The sequence below is a fragment of the Phaenicophaeus curvirostris genome, chromosome 1, assembly GCF_032191515.1.
Source record: "Phaenicophaeus curvirostris isolate KB17595 chromosome 1, BPBGC_Pcur_1.0, whole genome shotgun sequence".
Lineage (NCBI taxonomy): Eukaryota > Metazoa > Chordata > Aves > Cuculiformes > Cuculidae > Phaenicophaeus > Phaenicophaeus curvirostris.
This window is the reverse complement of record NC_091392.1, coordinates 200,305,445-200,323,857: the sequence shown is the minus strand read 5'-3', so window position 1 is coordinate 200,323,857 and position 18,413 is coordinate 200,305,445. Positions and strand designations below refer to the sequence as shown.

At 37.8% G+C, this 18,413-nt stretch overlaps 1 protein-coding gene across 1 annotated transcript in view; it reads right to left on the bottom strand.

Moving 5' to 3' along the window:
- ARHGAP42 (Rho GTPase activating protein 42) overlaps positions 1-18,413 on the bottom strand; it is a 166,416-nt gene that overhangs the window by 68,383 nt on the left and 79,620 nt on the right. Inside the window, exon 4 of the mRNA XM_069883489.1 lies at positions 8,232-8,303. Within this exon, the coding sequence (XP_069739590.1) occupies positions 8,232-8,303 (72 nt within the window). The remainder of the gene's footprint in view (positions 1-8,231; positions 8,304-18,413) is intronic.

The following is an 18,413-nucleotide window of genomic DNA, read 5'->3' as shown; positions in this document are numbered from 1 at the left end:
TAGACCGTGCAGACAGAAGAAAACAAACATTTACAACAGATAATACCAAAGGAACTGGTCTTAATCATGGGGAAGAGGCAGATTCAATTTTTGCCTAATCTTCCACATCAACACCTGGCTAAGCAGGGACAAATTTCTAAGTTTCACTCATGCTCATACAGCTAGAAGTTGGACTTTCAAGTTCAGTAGTTGTACCAACTTCTTATCCAATTCTGTGCCAACAATGAAGAAAGGTTTGGTTTTTGTGATTCTCTGGTTCTCATACTAAAGACAGAGAAGACAGACTTGGCTCTACAGTTACTAAAATAAATGCACAGAAATGCTAAAGATAGGGTATCCAGCTGTGCAGAGTATAAGAACAGAGACGGTACAAACACAACAGGTTTTATAGCATGATCTTGGCATTTGACAGTAAGGCTCACTTTCATTGTAGCAGGCAGAGTGGTGAACTACTTCTCCTACTTCTCAACTACTGAAAAAGCGTCCAACTTTTAAAATGTTAGTCAACAGCTTCCCTTGGTCTATACCACTGCCCCTTTCCCGCCATCGCTGCTTGTCTTTGTCTGTTCCTCTGTTTCCATCACCCATGCCCCAAGCAGCCACCTCATGTTGATGCTTCCTTCATCCCTGTTCCTCCCATCAGCACGGGCTTTCTTCCTCCCCATGGAGACACACTGCTCTTCCAGATTCCCCATTCCTCCTTTCCTATGCTAGATTCCCTCACAAACAAAGTGTATTTCAGTAATGTCCAGGTATGCCACTAAACTGTGTATGAAGAAGCCACTTTATCTATACAGATTTAGCAAATATCTTCTTTCCTTTGTGAATTCAAAGCAAACACAAAAAAGCTGCAAAGAATATGTCATTCAAATAAAGCAATTCCAACAGACTAACTTATATGTTCACATACTCACTGCTTTACTTTAAAAGCAGAAGACAAAAATATCCCTTTCTTAAGCAGCAATTTCTATTTTAAAACGCTCCTCGGGAATCCGTCTCCCGACTGTACCAAACAATCACCCAACTTCCCCAATTTCAGCGTGCCAGCAGCACGTTCAGCACAGCTCATGGTCCCACACCAACTTCCACGTCATCACAACAGAACCACAATGCTGATCTGAGGAAGAACTCAAGGCTTGTCATGAGAAAGTTTTCAGAATAATACGCACAACTGGAAGCTGAGCTGTTTACAGTGAGAAAAAAAGGAAACAGTCTGGGGCTAATGTCAGAAGTGATTTTGTTTTGTTTTGAAAGCATCTATTTTCAGACTCTCTCTTACAACACTGATAACACAAACTATCACTTTGGGGTGAAGAGTCATGCCTCCTAGTAGCATTGTTAAGGTTAACCAGTGCTGTCAGTTTACTTCTTAGGGAGGGATGATCTTTTCATAAAAACAGTCATTTGAGAGATGGTTGGCAAGCTCCACAGGAAGAAACAGTTCTATGGTGGCTACTGCAGCCTGAAAGATCCTGAAATACTGAAACTGGTTCATTTGGCAGAAAGATGGAGTTCTTGGTGCTCCCATATCTACACCAAGACACGCTAAAGTTTCAAGTAACAATGTCCATCTTTTGTTACAGCAGAGAAGTGACGCCTTCCAGCTACTATCACCCACTGCACTTTGGAGTGGAACTATGTTATACATGTTTTGCCAAGAGGAAATTGCTTCAATGGTAAGAGAGTGCATGTTTGTATATTCCCAGGCCCCCGCAGAATCTGCTGTGTAGATGATACTGGATGAAGGGAAATCTATGGTTACACAGCCAAGTGTGCCAGTTAAATTATTTCCAATTTAGAACTGAAAATACAACGCTGCCATAGGTGTGGAATTAAGACCCTTAGACTCAACATCATCTGAATAATGAACAAACATAATAGATCTAGTTTTATGCTGTTATTTTTAATACAGAATTAAGAGAAATAATGGAGAAAGAGCTCTTCATTTTCCTCAAGACTGCTGAAGAAAATCCCAACTTTTAACGGGACAAGATTAACAGATTAATTCATACCCATGAAAAAAGCCTCACGGTTTAGGTGTTAAGTGTTTGGTATAGCTGTGGCACTATGCAACATCTATGAGCACACCTCTGAAGTAATGCTTGTAGGGTAAGAGAATGAAGCTGTCTCTTTGAAAACATTATGAATTTCATTTGGTAAAGGATGCCAAAACTCAGGGTGGAGTGTTATTCTGGGCATAGAGGGGCGGGGGAGTAGATGCCTTCGACTAGCTGAATGGAAACAGAGATTTTGTGCAGGGAGCAGAATGCTAAACTCTGCTTCTTCCAAGTCCCGTCCTGCTCTGTGCCATGCACAATTGTCTACTTCATATATTTCTCTTAAATCCTCCTTGAGATTCTTGAAGAGTCTCATCAACAGTCTTAAGACCTGTTTTCCAGCTGTGGAATGCGACACTCTCCACACTGCGACCAAGAGCAAGGCTAGAAAGGACATAACAGATGAGCAGACCTACTGTATCCTACTGAGACTGAGAAGCACATTTTTTAAAGAAAAATTGAGAATATTTGCCAAATTTTCTGAGCCTCAAAGCACTCAGTAATGGGTTCAGTTCCCCTCTGAAATGGATATTAAGTTTGGAGGTGAATGTTCTTGCTCACACTTTTAATTATGGCTCAGGAGTGCAGCAGGATTCTAGCAGCTGTGTGGGGTCAGGATGCAACCTTCCTGAATCCTTCATGTGACACAGATTACAGTGGGTTGATTTAAATCAGCAAGAAAAGAGCCTTAATTTAATCAGAAAGCATGTTTTCTTGTATTTTTATGATCTTCTGTTGTATTCCAGTAGAAGGGCTGATACTTGCTACCTAAATAATTATTTTTTTTTAATTACTGTGATTTCTAAAAATAGATGGTTCATTTTGCCAATAAAAAGACATTGCATACTAAAGGAATTCCACCAATTAACACATTTATTCTAGGCTTTATGAGTAGTTTGGGAAATTGTGTTGCATTTTAACTGAAAATATTCAGCCATCAATTATCCTGGCCTGGTCTCTATGTCTGCTTCCTTTCCCTGGACCCTCCCTATTATGGTTCCGACTGACAATAAAATAGCTCAAAACCAGTGGATACAACCACCAAACCTTGAGTAACAGACTCTGCTTAAAATGAAATGCCTTCCACCTTATCCACTAGAGCAAAGTCATTCATTTTTCTCAGTTAAAGGAATATTTGGACTTAGAACGAGTGCTGTAATTTGATTAGATACCAAGGAAACAGCTTTCTGACAGACTTTAAAAATACGATGGGGTTTTGTTTGTTTTATGCTCCTCAGCTTCCGGAGAATCCAAATAAAACAGAGTGAGTGTGCCAGATCCTGCATGCCTACATCATGTGGTATAGATGTGAACAAAGATGCAGGAAAATTAATCCCAGCAGTGAACATGGATTTGTTTCCCAAGTAGAAAGGAATTCACAGCTTGAAATGAATGAAAGTAAATAATAATAACAAATAATCCTTTGGGCCAAAATAAATAATTTTATGAAATAAACAGATGGTGTTGTAAAGAGGAAACAAAACTCTCCTTTTAAGTCTTAAAAAATAAAATTGCTTCTGTTGTCTTTGATCTGTTTTAATTTGTACTAAAGGTCAACGAATATTGGGACAAATATTGCTAAATACTGTACTTGATGGATAAAAAGAACCATGAAAGATTTGCCTTATAGTACATAACACATCACACAATGATCTCACCAAAGTTACCAGCTGGGGACTTGCAAACCACATGTACCAAATAAGGCAAAATGCTTCATGCCTGAAATCCTTTCCCAGTTACCTCACCCGGCTTTTGCTCGCGTTTCTACAATAATTGCAGAGGTCATTTTTTTAAGCTCAGATGGAGTAAATCAACAGGCTATCCAATGCTGAGCTGGGGTTGTGCAGTCTCTAGGGACAACTCAGCTTTATTTAAACTGAGTGTGTACAGAAAAGGAAGAACTGAAATATGTGCAATAAAAAACGAAGACTGAGTAGTATAAATTGAGAAGAGTAAGTGATACAGATTTGTATATTGCTAGTTTAATTACAAACACTAATGTTTTACATGGAACGTTTCTCAAATTTCTTGGGTACTCTGAGGTTTTTGAAGTGCATGTAAAGAATTGGTCTTTAATGTTATTCTTGTGACACTCCAAAAACACTTGAACTTTGCACTCTGGGTTTATGTTGTCCTTGTATTTGAAATATAGCTTTGAAACATCAACAGGATATATTTTACCCTCCATATTCTCTTTGATTTCTGTGATCGTATTTTTTGCCCAACTTTATATAGTTTTGAAGAAATAATAAAATATTCTCTATATTAAGCACAACAATAGGATAGACCTACACAGTTCATCACAGGAGGACACTTACTACTAAAATAAAATGGCAATTACCATAGTGAAAAGTCATTAATATTTTCTCTATCTTTTTTCCTGGTGTGTGTGGCAGGGCAGTGGGGTAGATTGCTGGGTTTTACCTCCAGCTGAATTTTAACTGGCGTTTTAGAAAGAAAGAAAGAAGCTCAGTAAGCACTTTTAAAGTGCACGCAGTCATAAACTGTCCTGTACCAAAATCTGACAGTGGAAACAAATATAATTTCCTATTATGTATACTGGTAACACAATTAGATAATAATTTTTTTCCTCAAGAAGATTTGGAAATGTATCTTAACAGGATACTAAAATTAATAATTTCAAAGTCCAATTAGAAGAGGGGAGCTTGCCTATCTAGCTACTGCTGAAATTGCCAGTGCAAAACACATACAATTGACCCCACGCTTCTATACCTAATCTCTTAAAATGCTCGTCCACAAGATATTTTGATGCACATTAATTGTAATTCACAACTCTAGAAATAAATTGCTGGTTGATGAGAAGCTCAACATGGGCCGACAACGTGCACTCCAACTGTATCCTGGGCTGCATTAAAAGAAGCGTGGCCAGCAGGGCAAGGGAGGGGATTCTGCCCCTCTATCCCTCTCCCGTGAGACCTCATCTGGAGTACTGCATCCAGTTCTGGAATCCTCAACATAAGAAAGATACGAAGCTGTTGGAACAGGTCCAGAGGAGAGTTACAAACATGATCCGAGGACTGGAGCACCTCCTATATGAGGACGGGTTGAGAGAGTTGGGGTTGTTCAGCCTGGAGAAGAGAAGGCTCCGAAGAGATCTTAGAGTGACCCTACAATACCTGAAAGAGGCTTGCAAGAAAGCTGGGGAGGGATTCTTTATAAAGGCTTGTAGTGATAGGACATGGGGCAATGGGTATAAACTGAAGAGGGGAAGATTGAGACTAGACATTAGGAAGAATTTCTTCACAATGAGGGTGGTGAGGCACTGGCACAGGTTGCCCAGGGAAGCTGTGGCTGCCCCATCCCTGGAGGTGTTCAAGGCCAGGTTGGATGGGGCCTTGGGTAACCTGGTCTGGTGGGAGGTGTCCCTGCCCATGGCAGGGGGGTTGGAACTGGATGATCTTTAAGGTCCCTTCCAACCTAAACTTTTTGTGGTTCTATGATTCTAAATAATATGGCATAACTATCAGCTATCCTGTGGAGTCTGCAGCATCACAGCCACTCTTAAGAGAGGAACATACACATGGAAATGTTGTGTGGCTTTTTAGGGGTGAGAGAGAAAGAGCAGCGAGTTTAGTTTTGATATGTATACAATTCTACAGACTGTTGTAAGTTAATACTAGGGAAAGAAAAAGTTCAAACCTGCTATTTCAGAGTAGAAACAAACAGCTGAGACACAGTCCATGTATCTGACATGTTTAGAGAACATAAAAAAATAAAATTAAAAGAAGTAAAAAGCGAGATTCTTGGTGTCCTCTGAAAGTTGCTGCTGAAATCCAAGCAACAAGGCAGTGTCTATGTTTGTTGGTCTGTTTTCAGTTACCATCACCCCAGTCCATACAGTCACATCTCTGCACAAGCCTTCATTAGCTGCAAGGAAATAATTGACAAACTCAACTCATCTGATATTGAGCTCAAGAGCTTGAGGGCTGAGGCTAAGGAATAGAAATAGGTATAAGCAAGCTGACCATTTTCTCGACTTTACTAACAATGAATTTCAGAAAGCTCAAATTTCTACTCTATTTCATACTGGTCTCATTCTTCCTATATCATGTTTCTATTTTGTATTTGCTAGAAGAAACAGTATTAAATGGAATTAATCTCTCACTTCTGCCTCTGGATTCTATTTAGTTAACATCCAACTGTAATTGCTTCCGCTGATAAAAACCAGTTCAGAGGTGAATGTTTGAAACTCTTATCGCCATCTAGGTTATGCAGGTGGTCTGAATCTCTCATTTTTGAGCCTGATAGTTGAACTTCATGAACAGTGCAAGAAAAGACTACTTTATTAACATTTTATAAACCAATGAGCTGAGAGAGCTCTCTATATGGTAACAATGTGCAAGCCAGTATCCTGGACTGCCCAAAACACACACAGCATTGCATAAAATATCAGATGCTAGAATAAGAGTTAGCTGACCCAGGCTCTCTCCTGAACTCGTTCAGTACACTGTTATGTGACCACAGACAAGTAAAGTTTCCACAAATTATACAAAATGGGCAAAGTGCCCGTATTTTAGCTGGGAGGGATATGGAAAAGAAACCAGCTGATGTGATACACTGAACAGAGAGGACTCAATCTGTCCTGTAGTGCCTTGGCTCTAACGTTGAACACTTGCTAATTAAAAAAAAAAAATTAGATCATTAAATATGTGTTGACATCTACTGACTGATATATTCAAAGGAGTGTCATACAGTTCTGCAGAGAGCCCTCTGAACCACCCGTGGGTCATCTCTCTGTTATACCAAGATAGTTAATAGCACAGCAGGTTAAGCATTCAAAAAGGTCTCTCCACACAGAAGAAAGAGATATTTTAAGCTATAGAAATTTGAAATAGTAACACAAAGAACTGAATAATGCAACTAAAACCGACTGAAAACCAAAATTAAATCAGAATTCAATACCAGAATAAAATTATGAAGCACAGTAAATAAACTCCCTGCCCTGCATCTCACAGCAGCACAGGGGTGGGACAAGACAAGAATGCAATTGTACACAAAAACATATCAAGCAAGAGGGTAAAGAGCATCCATTTCAGTGAAATCTGACCTCAAGTTCACAGTAAAAATTCTTCTCAAACATTTACTTAGTTCCTGAGCGGAAGCAGTCTCATCTGTTTACTACACATCCACAATAGCTGTACAAAAAGTATAAAACCTTCCAATAGCTGTTCCTTTGAGACTGTTCGCATACAGCACAAGCGCAACCTCAGCTACAGCATCAAAGAGAGATTCTTTTTGTACCTTGGAAACAGTTAATGGTAAACAGAAAATTTCCCAGAAAATTTTATGAGTGCAAATACAAGATGCAAAATGTTCAGAAGTAGCTTATTTATGTAGACAGAAGGAACTGTTTTTAACCACACTTCTGATTACTGCAGCCTTTATGCATCTCTCTTGTGATCAGAGCGGTGATTGACAACCACTTCAGACTCCAGGATCAGACTGAAAAAAGCTCTCCTAGGCTAGCAGTTTATTCTGACATCTCTTTCCCCAATGTATGTGATTTCCTGGGCTGACTATTGAACCCTGGTATAGACACCCTGTGCTGTTTCTCTAACACAGATGTAACACTTAACACCAAAGAACTGGCTTAAATTACCAACTGAAACACTTCCACCATGAGAAAATCTGTGGGCATCATGAAGATGAATACTCTGGCAACACGATTATGAATAGCCACACTGCATCAGCCATGTAAAGTAGAGGGAAAGCAGCGATGGAAAGAGGGTATGTCTAAAGCACACCGATTTCTTTTGGCCTTCCTACCACAGTCACTTCAGGGCCACTGCAATCATAGCAGCTGTATGAACACTGTACAGTTCTGGGTTAACTGCAAATACAAAATAATGTAAATGAAGTAACAAAAACTAACAAAAATGTAGACATTAGGAGATCAACAAAACTCCAGACAATAAGAATGTGCAACAGTATCAGGAGCTGTATCACCCTATGCATATAACCAGTCTTTAAACTCCATTTCTAAATCATCTCCTTCCCTGAAGAAAAGAGTGCAGTATAATTCACTAATACATTAACAAGGATGGCAACAAACATGTTTGAATACAAATGCCTGGTTTCAGTCCAGCCTTCAAAACACACTGATAAACTCAAATAAACATGAAATGAAACAGAATTGTTTCCCCAGCCACTTACTTTTGCTGCTCCTATTTGCTCTTTACGAAACTTCTCCAGTGGTGCTATTAGCACATCATTAGCATTCTGGATCTGCAAAGTTAAACATAAAGCATATCTTTTAATACAGAGTATTTGCAGAAAGTGGAGTCATTGTAACTCCAACAACGTTCAAGATAAAATTCATGGTCATAACATTCTGGTAAGAGCATATGGGTAGAAGTCAAAAAATTAGATTTCCTTTGCATAAAACATAAAACACACAACACATGCATTCTCCAGTGTATTGTGGAACATTTCCATGAATACCCAAACCACCTGTAATGTATGATGCAGTAAGTTTATATGCATTATACAGAAGGGTTTTCTGGTATTTCACCTCCATTTCTTGCATCTTGCCTAAAACCAGAACAAAACCCCAAAAATACCAGCAACATGTTTTGGCAGAACAGAGAACACAAACATATACTGACAGCACTGCCTGGAAAAGACTGTGTTTACAGAATCTCAGTCTTTGACAACTGCATCATTTCTGTTATCTTTTTTTTTTTTTTTTTACATACCTAGTTATACAGAACAGAGAGGAGTAAGACAGAGAACTCTAAAAAGAAAAGTGGACAATTTACCAAATATTCTGGATTGAATTCCTTTACATTTCTTGTTTTTTTTAACTAATTTAAGATGTCCTGCAGCTGCTTTTATCACTTTAAACTAAACCAGGGTACCTAACGAATTACAGTTTTCCCCTCGTGGCCTCTGTTTATTTAGTGTACAACCAGTCATGTGAACCCTTCTCTGAAGACCATTCCCAGCAGTGACCATTTAAAGTGGTCCCTAATCATTTGAGCTGGAACAAACATGCAGCAGAATAAAAATTCCAGCCATGCCATTGTGCCACTCACCAAAGAAAGGCAGCATGATTTCACAAAGTGCCTTTTAGGGGCAGGCAGGGGAACCAATTAAATTGACTTTACCACAGAAAAATCAGAAGAAACTAAGAACTGCCAACACATCAGAAATAATGCATAATAAAACCACATTACAATATTCTGTTATATTAACTACCAGCAAAAGTTTAGGTTTTCTGCATGAATAGGTTTTTTTTCTTCTCACCAGCCCAGTCTTTGCCATACTCATCACATTCCTCATTTGTGCTTTGGCAGGTTTGGAGGCCTGGGCAAAGTTGATGTGCAACTAAGCCAAATGCGAATGAATACAGCTCTTGTGACTCTTCATAACAACAATTGATAAGTTACATTGTCAGCCAAGCACAAGATTTCCCCAAAGGCTTTAATAATAAACATATAGAATAAACCCATTGAAACACAAACACATTTTCTTTCCTCCCAAGCCTAACATTACAATTCAAAAGACCACAGAATCACCACATCCCTCAGCAGGGCCAAGTTTCAGGAAAAGCTGAGATTCTCTTTGATGTCCTAATGTAACAAAGTCCAAGATGGCAAAGGCAACATTTGGCATGCTCCATGATGCAGTGATCAAAACGTGCTACATTTAAAAACAAAAATGAGGCACAGAGGATGAAGAGGAGTGTTTTCACTGACCTTTCACTGCATTCATCATCCTCCATTAGTTCAACTGGAACAAACTACGGAGCTACGTTATCCTCCAAGTGGACATTTCCTCCAAATCTATACATTTTTAGGCAACATCTAGTAATCTAACTGAAATTTTCTACAAGGCAAAAGGCATGCACTTTATAAAAGTTAATCTCTATCCTAAGGATCATAAGTAAAGCAGATTAAAATTAACATGGGTGTAAAAATATTAAATTACTTGCACAAAATCAGGCAGAATTACAGTGCATACATCTGGAAGCAGCAGCTGGAAGTTTTGAAAGCTTATAAAGCATGTAACATGGCTTTTGGCACATACGGAAATCAAAAAGGCTCGCTGGAGTAACTGGTACTGAAGTGTGGATGCATCTTTTCTTTCTTTTTCGTGTACGAAGATAAGTTTTTTCTTTGCCTTTTAGATTCATTGCTACACACACCAACAATATATTAAAAACCTCATGTTCAATTCAAAAAGACATTCATATTACTGAAGTAGTTACTACTGATAGAAGCAATCATGCTAATTCTGTTGCTAGCCATTGCCAAAATAAATCCTCGTGGAGCTGAACACGGCTCTTCCCTTTGTTCAATGCCAACACATTTAGGCAGCCTCCATGCCACATCAGGAAACCTCACTTCATGGATTGCCCCCCAACAGACTTAAAGTGACAGAAACACAACTGCTACTGGTCTCAATGCTGCTGCACAGAAAATGAAATATCTTGGAGAAGAAGAAACCTGCTTCAAAAACCATGGAAGAAATTCAGAGGCAGCAATCGCCCTGAAAGGAGTCATCTGGGAAGTACACGGCTTTGCTGCATTCAGGCACCACATTATTCACTCCCACAGTTAAATACGAAACTAGGAATGGACAGTGAGTATCACAAAGCTAATTGAAAGACGTCACACTTCATCTAGACAGGGTCTGAGCCTCAAAATAGATCTGAGCCACATTAATACAACACGCTGTAAGCTCATACCTGGGTCAAAAGCTTCTACAGACAAGAGCCCTGATGTGGCAACTGACCTTCCAGAAAAACTATGAGCTAGGCAAGTAACTGGCTTTGACTTTGGGGAGGGAGAACGTCAGCAAAGTAGCAGAGAGAATTCCAGCAGATGCATTTCAATAGATGCATTACAAGATGCAGAATGTCCCCCCATGAAAAGATTCTTGTGGACTTCCACCAGGTTGTGCCTAAGTTTTGGAAACAAAACATCATAGAGAAAGAAGTATTTTTGCCTTGCACATGTATTTATGAATTTCCTGTCACTGCAGATTCCTATCACTGCAATTACTTTACATGATAGTAGTTGGCACACAGCCCTCCTTTCTCCCAAGTAGGAATCTAATCCTCCCACAATCATTTCCATAGAAATCTGATTGCTTTAGATAATCTGAAATTTTCACTGTGTGGTCCTAATAGAGTAACTTTCTTCCTGCCAAGACGATAATCCCTCTCCTACTCAGTTATTGTGCTAGGTTGAAATCACAGGCACTTGGAACAGTCAAACAATGTCAAAAATATGGTAACAGTTTCTGTAAATAGCAACTTCACAAATCCACGTTGTGTTTAAAATACCGATCTTATCCTGAAAAGCTTATTCAGATTAGTCTCATCTTTAAAGATATTACACTTCTTGATCCAATAGTTATTGAATGCTGCAAAGTTCCAGCTCCCAGCATGGCTAATACGTGGCAGTCAATCAAATAATGTGATTATTTCTCATGCTTGGCAAAAGCAGCAGTCTTCCTCCAGAAAAAGAATGAAAAAAGAGGAATCACGCAGTTTTAACTTAGCATCAGTTCATTTGTCTTTTCTAAATTAAGATGCTAGACAAGTATTAGGCAGACATAATAGGAAAATATTACTTTGACAACTGAGAGCACTACATTAGATCTAGTAAAAAAGAAAACAGATATTTCTAAACTAAAGAATGCAAACAACTTTTTAACTTAGGCATGTAGAACTCTATACAGTATTACTGATAAAAATATTATTTTATTTTATTACCACCAAAATCACACTGAATTTGTGAAAAATACTTGAAAAAGAAATATTTAAACAGCTTTGACAAGTTATGAGGTTGTTCCCTGTATAACTGTAACATCTGAATATGCCTTGACAGCCTTTGAGTCAACATGGTGAAGCACTTTAATTTGCTTTTTCTGATTCACGATCATCCACCTCTCTGACTCACTCCCCTTCCTTCCAGAAGTTAGCTGTGAAGTTGAATGAATGTACCAACAATGAGATTAAACTGTTTTACACATATCAAAGAGAAACTTCATATCTATACTCAAAGACATTTTTGAGTAACAATTTTTAAACCTTTCATTTTTACTAAAAGTTTCAATCATCAGTAGAACAAAGAAAAAGATTCAGCCTCAACTAACATATCTTTATGATAATTATTACACTATGTTACAAATGGAAGAATAAAATTGGCATAAACATATCTGAATCTTTCCATTTCTAGATTTTCTCAAATTTAAGTCAATGTTACTTTCTGAATGAGTTTTCTAATTAATGTTCTGGCCCTGAATTTGGGATAGTGTATGATATGCAGACTGTACACGCATCATTTTTTTTCATCTTCTTTTACTTAGGTATGACCAGTGGATATAAATGGAAATTTAACTGAAACACTGAGGCAGCTGGTTATCCATTATTACTAATTAACAATACAGACTGAGAATTTTATGCTTTACTGTGTTTTACCACCCTTGAGTTTCATCTGGCAAACGACAACATTGAATTACCATATCAAGAACAGTTAATACCTTTTAAGCTTTACATTTTTATTTGTAGGGGTAAAAACTAGGCATATCAGAGAGGTTAGTAAATTACCAGTATTTCCTGTTGTCAAAAGAGGGCAGCAACAATAGCAAGTGAGACACTTTTGCAGAGACAGATTTAGGAATTGCATCAGGCTGAACTGAATTATAGTTAAATGCTTTAACTATGAAAAACTTTTGGTTTTTATATTGTACCAAGGAGGAATATATTTTGCTCCAAATCTGCGATGAGTACTTTTCACTGCAATACAGAATTATCACACTTGCATAAGGGAAAGAAAACTAATTTCCCTGAAGTACTGAATGAATCAGGAGTTCTGAATGCTGACAAGCACTAATTTGCTTCACGTTGTATAAGACTTCTAGAAAATACCAATTAAATTCATTCAAATAAGGTAATAAATCTCAGAGTTAATATATTCATCGTAATACATTTCTATATGTAGAAATAATTTGATTTGAAATCATTCCCAGAATTCCTAACATCTGATCTGTCAGAAAAAACCACTTCTTTGAGTTCGTATCAACATCTCCTGATCAATCCAATTTTAAATAGAACAGCAGAGACCAAATGGAGACAGCTAGGTATTTATATAACTTAGTTATATATTAGGTTTACATGCTATAAGCATCAGTCATATATTTAAGTCCTCAGTCTCTATTTTAAAAGTTAAGAAGTGTAAATATTACATAAAATTAATAATGCGAATTTCAGGTCCTGTAACTACATGACCTTAGTAGGACAAATATTTTTACAGCTTTATACAGAAAACCCTACACAGACAAATCACATCTTTACAAAACAAAAAAAATTAATATTTTTGAAGTCTGTCTCTCATTTCTACAAAGGAAAGATAACATCAAACAAAATCCAAACTTGTGTTAATTTTCTAAAAATATCACTACCAATGCCAGTTATTTCAAGTAGACCTGAAATTCAGAAGATGTTACAGCAGGTTCAGAAGATCACAAAGTTTTAACTATTGTTTTAACTATGGTAGTAATAACATACATTAGACATGTCCACGTGAATGTTTAAAGCCATTATTCAGCTTCTTAGCAAAAAACTAGTGCTGTATCAAGTGGGCATAATACATTGCCATGAGAAGATGCTTATAAATCACATGTTAAGCAAGGCCAGGAGTTGTTATGTATGGCTGAACAATTATTTCTTCTAAGTTTTTCCCAAGTGAATGTTATTTTTTAATTCTTTATATTGTATGGCATATGTTTCAAAATAAATTACTACAGTGTCATGCTTGAAACAACTGTTTCTTGAAACAGTCAAAAGATGACACAGAGAAATATGCACAAAGGCTGCCTTTAGCACAGAAAGGCCAGTCTCATTAGGAAGTCCTCATGAAACATTACGGGAAGAAACACTCCTCTGAAGAACAATACCGAGGCAGAACTTAACTTCAGATGTTAGGTCTTCTCAAAAGAGCAAGTAGAAGAAAAATCAGCCACTCTTAGATGAAGTCAGTTTTTGTGAATATCCCTGCCTCAGATTCTACCATCAACTTCTTAAGCCTAAACCTTTTAGACTTTAAGTACACACTGATATGAGGCATATATATATATATATAAAGAGAGAGAGAGAGAGAGAATAAAATTTTGGTATGTAAACATTTTTTTTTAAACTTAACTTTACAATCATCAATTCAGTTTTTGTGTACTTTGACTTTGGAATTACTTCATGAAGGTCTTGGTAAATAAACGCTTCCTGATGCATTTTTCCCTCAGAACACCTAATTATAGGTGGGTGGATAAACTAGACGTGAAAGCTTTTTCTTTCCAAGTATTTACCATCAGATTTTGTCTTGTTTTTTTCACTTCCAGAAATATTTACTATTCCAGAAGTACTGATTTTTGGAGAGATATCTCATGGCCTGACCAAAACCAGAATCTCCTGCAAAGATCAAATCTCTCTGGCATAGAAAAAATTAAGGTGAGGACTGCAGAAGAGAGTGACCCTAACACTCTCGGAGCTCTTCACTCCCATAGTCAGTTTTGCCTTAACTCCACCCATGCAGAGCTCCTTCACTGGAGGCACTGGCTCACCACTCCTGTGCTCAGCCAGCCTTCATTTTTCCCCTCTGCCCCGGCAGTTTTCCTCCTTCAGGATACTGCAAATTCCAAGAGAGGAGGAGAACTTCAACTGTACAGTTTATTTCCCTGATATATTCAAATCCCACAACAATCAGCCAAGCATTCAATCTGACCTGCTTCAACCAGAGACTGGTTGAATTCAACCAGACACTGAAGGAGAGACCCTGCACGTTTTCATATTTTTTCACTTCTTTTCATGAAAAACACTCCTCTTCCAAACAGAATAAGACTCTTCAGAAAATTAATAGCCTATCAATGTGGTGTTAAAGTTCTAACTCCGCTTTTCCCTCCACCAGTCTCCAGTACAGGTAAGCTACAGGGCAAGTTAGATAGACTACTACAACAACTGTAACTGAGACTAGTACTAACAGAGAGAAATGACATTCACAAGTTGAGAATAAAAAGAAAGATTTCATCATTCTTGAAAGCATGATGAGCACTAGGACTGTACTTGTACCATTTTGTAAGCAAATGGAACACAGAAAAGCCCAGGACCTTGCTGAGGGAAGCCAATTCAAGGATTACTCCCAGGATTGCACTTCAAGGGGAAAAAGAAGTAAAAAATAGAAGAAGTAAATAAATAAAATGAAAGAACAAACAGTCCTACTCATGCTAAGAAGATTGCTAAGCACTGTATAAAAACAAGCAAAGCTCGCAGAGAGTACTGTGACCGTTTTTGTGATCACTAACCAGATGCGACTTTGTCTCATAAACTGGGGAGAGTACCAAATACTAGAAGATCCTCGCAGTCTCTCTCTATAGGAATGGTTGGACTCGATGATCCGGTGGGTCTCTTCCAACCTGGTTATTCTATGATTCTATGATTATTTGGTAGTTTCTTCTGTCCCTCCCAGCTATCAGACAAGGAAGAACATGTTGACAATTTGCAGTCAATATATTCTGTGAGCACATTGGCACAAATGAGTACATATCATTTTAGAAATCTTCCATCATACTATTTTTTTCCCTATTTTTAAACTATCCACTATCTTATTAAGTACAGCATGTAATTAAACATGCTGCTGAACAAGGTGAAGTTGACCTGTTTTCTGAGATGAGGGTACAACATAGCTAGTACTTACTAAATACAGGCCAACTACTCTCAAGCAGCTTATCTTTTTTGTCAATCTCCACCTCTACAGCAAATTACAACATTACAGCACTCAAAGACACCAAAGCTCAGTACCACCTTTCATAAAACCAGCAACTTGATTCTCCTGGGAGAGAAGGAGGCACCAATATCCTCCTTGTGTTCAGTGACTGTGGAGCAGAAGCTCCCTTCTTCCTCCCAGAAGACTAGCCTTGTGAATGACCCTGAAACCCTGGCCCTTCATACTAACACTGGTTAACTTTCTTTGAGGCCAAGTAATAACAGAGAAATATGAACTCTAAGGACTGGCATTAAGAGAATAGAGAAAGAAAAAATAGTATTTTTTTTTTTAGTTCAAATAACAGCTCCCCCACAAAATCTAGGAACTTTAAGTGTCCCCTAATGAATCAGCACTATGAACAGCAAGACCTGACAGAGGACACTACTCAATAATGACACTAGTACAAAGAGTCTCAAGAACTTACCAGGCAATTAACTGAATCACTCAACACTACGTATCCACAGCCTACGCACATGATACAGCCACATAAGCCTCCCTTCCCAGTCAGCGGGGAGGAGTAAGTACATGATCCCTGTGACTCATTCAGACCCCTTTCAGACAAGATGCATCACATCATGAAATTGCCAAGTTCTCATGTTTGCTATTCTGCTTCCATTAAGATAATTCTGAGTAGATATATAAAAAACCTAAATACAACACTGTTCAGATGTTTCCAAAGGAAAGCAAATGAATGTCTGGGTCGCTGGGCCTGAAATCTGCTGTCTCTCAAGGATACTGCAAACGCATTTAAAGATTTACGGGATAACCCAAAGAAATTGAGACTGGGCAGAAGAGTCACTTTTCGTTCAGCAGAAAGCAGCTCGATTCAACAATGTCAGCATAAACATTACAGACATTACCGGATTCACTAAAGTTACTGTCAAGTTAATTCCACAGTCACAGGGGTACATGGCATTCCCAATAGGGCACCAAAGAGCTGAACTACAAATGCAGCCATACTGCCAAAATGATGAAGAATAAATCACCAAAATACTACAACCAATGAAGTAGGGCAAAAATTACTTGCTTCAGAATTTAAAACAAAAAAATACTCAAATACATTTTAACTCTAAAGTGGGGCTAAATAGAGAGCACATAAGGTATTATGTTATTACCTCATTATTATATGAGGTAATCCAGAATATAGCTTATTGTTAGGCACAAAATGAAATGATATTTTAAACTTCTTGTTTTCCTTTTATTTAATTAATTTCTAGCATATTTATTACAGTTATGACCAGCTGATAGACATGTGGAGCGATGAAACAAGTACATTCAAAACTGCTTGTCTGATCTAGGTATTTTCTGTGTTAAAATCTAAACTTGCCATTGCATACACTTTGTCTTTAAGAGCAGACTTGATACATTCTCAGAGGTAAGCATTCTGCCCCACATCACAGAGACCCATGGCAGCACGCTGCCACTACTATTCACACTTTCTGTCATTAGGTGGTATCAAGACACCAGATTCACCAGTTGGCTCCAGAACATGGCAGCCAACTGGTATCTGACAGGAACAGGGCTCATTCAGGGAGCTCACTGAAGCTGAGTATGGAAACCAACAGAAAATGCACATCTTCAAAAATCACAAGATCCCACTGTCTGAACCTATTCACTTAACGTTGCTCCAAAAACATGTGAACATCATTGTGATACCTAATGGCAAGGTCTTACAGAAGTACAGAACAATAATTTAATAGAATTGTACTCAACATAATAGGTCTTATGACTTTTTTTCACAAAAGTTGTTCATCTCTTCATGAACCACAACTATAACAGACAATATTTAATGACTGCAGGACTGGACTCTGATTTTAAACATTGTTTAGTGAATGATAAGACACATTAGGGAAGGAGAAAAAGTCACTTAGATAAGAATCTTTGTCCCATAAAGTTACAGCAGCAAGTTTCACATGCATTTCAACAGTTCTTGTTTTGCATAATGAGGCAGATTATTTCTGGCTAAGCTTATAATTGCAGGCAAAACAGAGTAAAATTAGCCCCCAAATGTCCATACATTAAAAGTTTTTAAAGATAGAAAAATGGTACTTGGCATATCTAGATAAAGTATATTATCTACAGGTTCATTTAGTACTTCTTTTTAATGCTATTTCCCTTTAACTATCTTGTTCACTCAATGCATTCATTGCCTGTGATGTCTCTGAAGGGAAAAGCTAAATATTCACTCCATCTGTTTTAAATTCCACATTTGAGAATTTGCAGTAAGCTTAAAACATCTTTGTTTTGCCTTATAAATATTTAAAGAGAAAATATCATTATATTTAAACTCCCAGAATTGTTGTTATTTTACAGTAGTTAAGTTTTAATGCTTGTATGGCAATCTGTTTTGGTCATAACCAGAAGATTCTTGGGCATTGTCAGATCACTAATACTTCAAGTCCAACTTTGAACAGCACCAAAAAGCAGTCATTCAACTACCTCTATTTGTAGGTGGAACAGAAATTGCATTTATTATAATCCCCTTATACTAAATGGTCTCTTCTGACAAACCAAATTTACTGTTGAAGACGTTTTAACAGCTGATGCTCTAACTGCCCTGCTGAGTTGA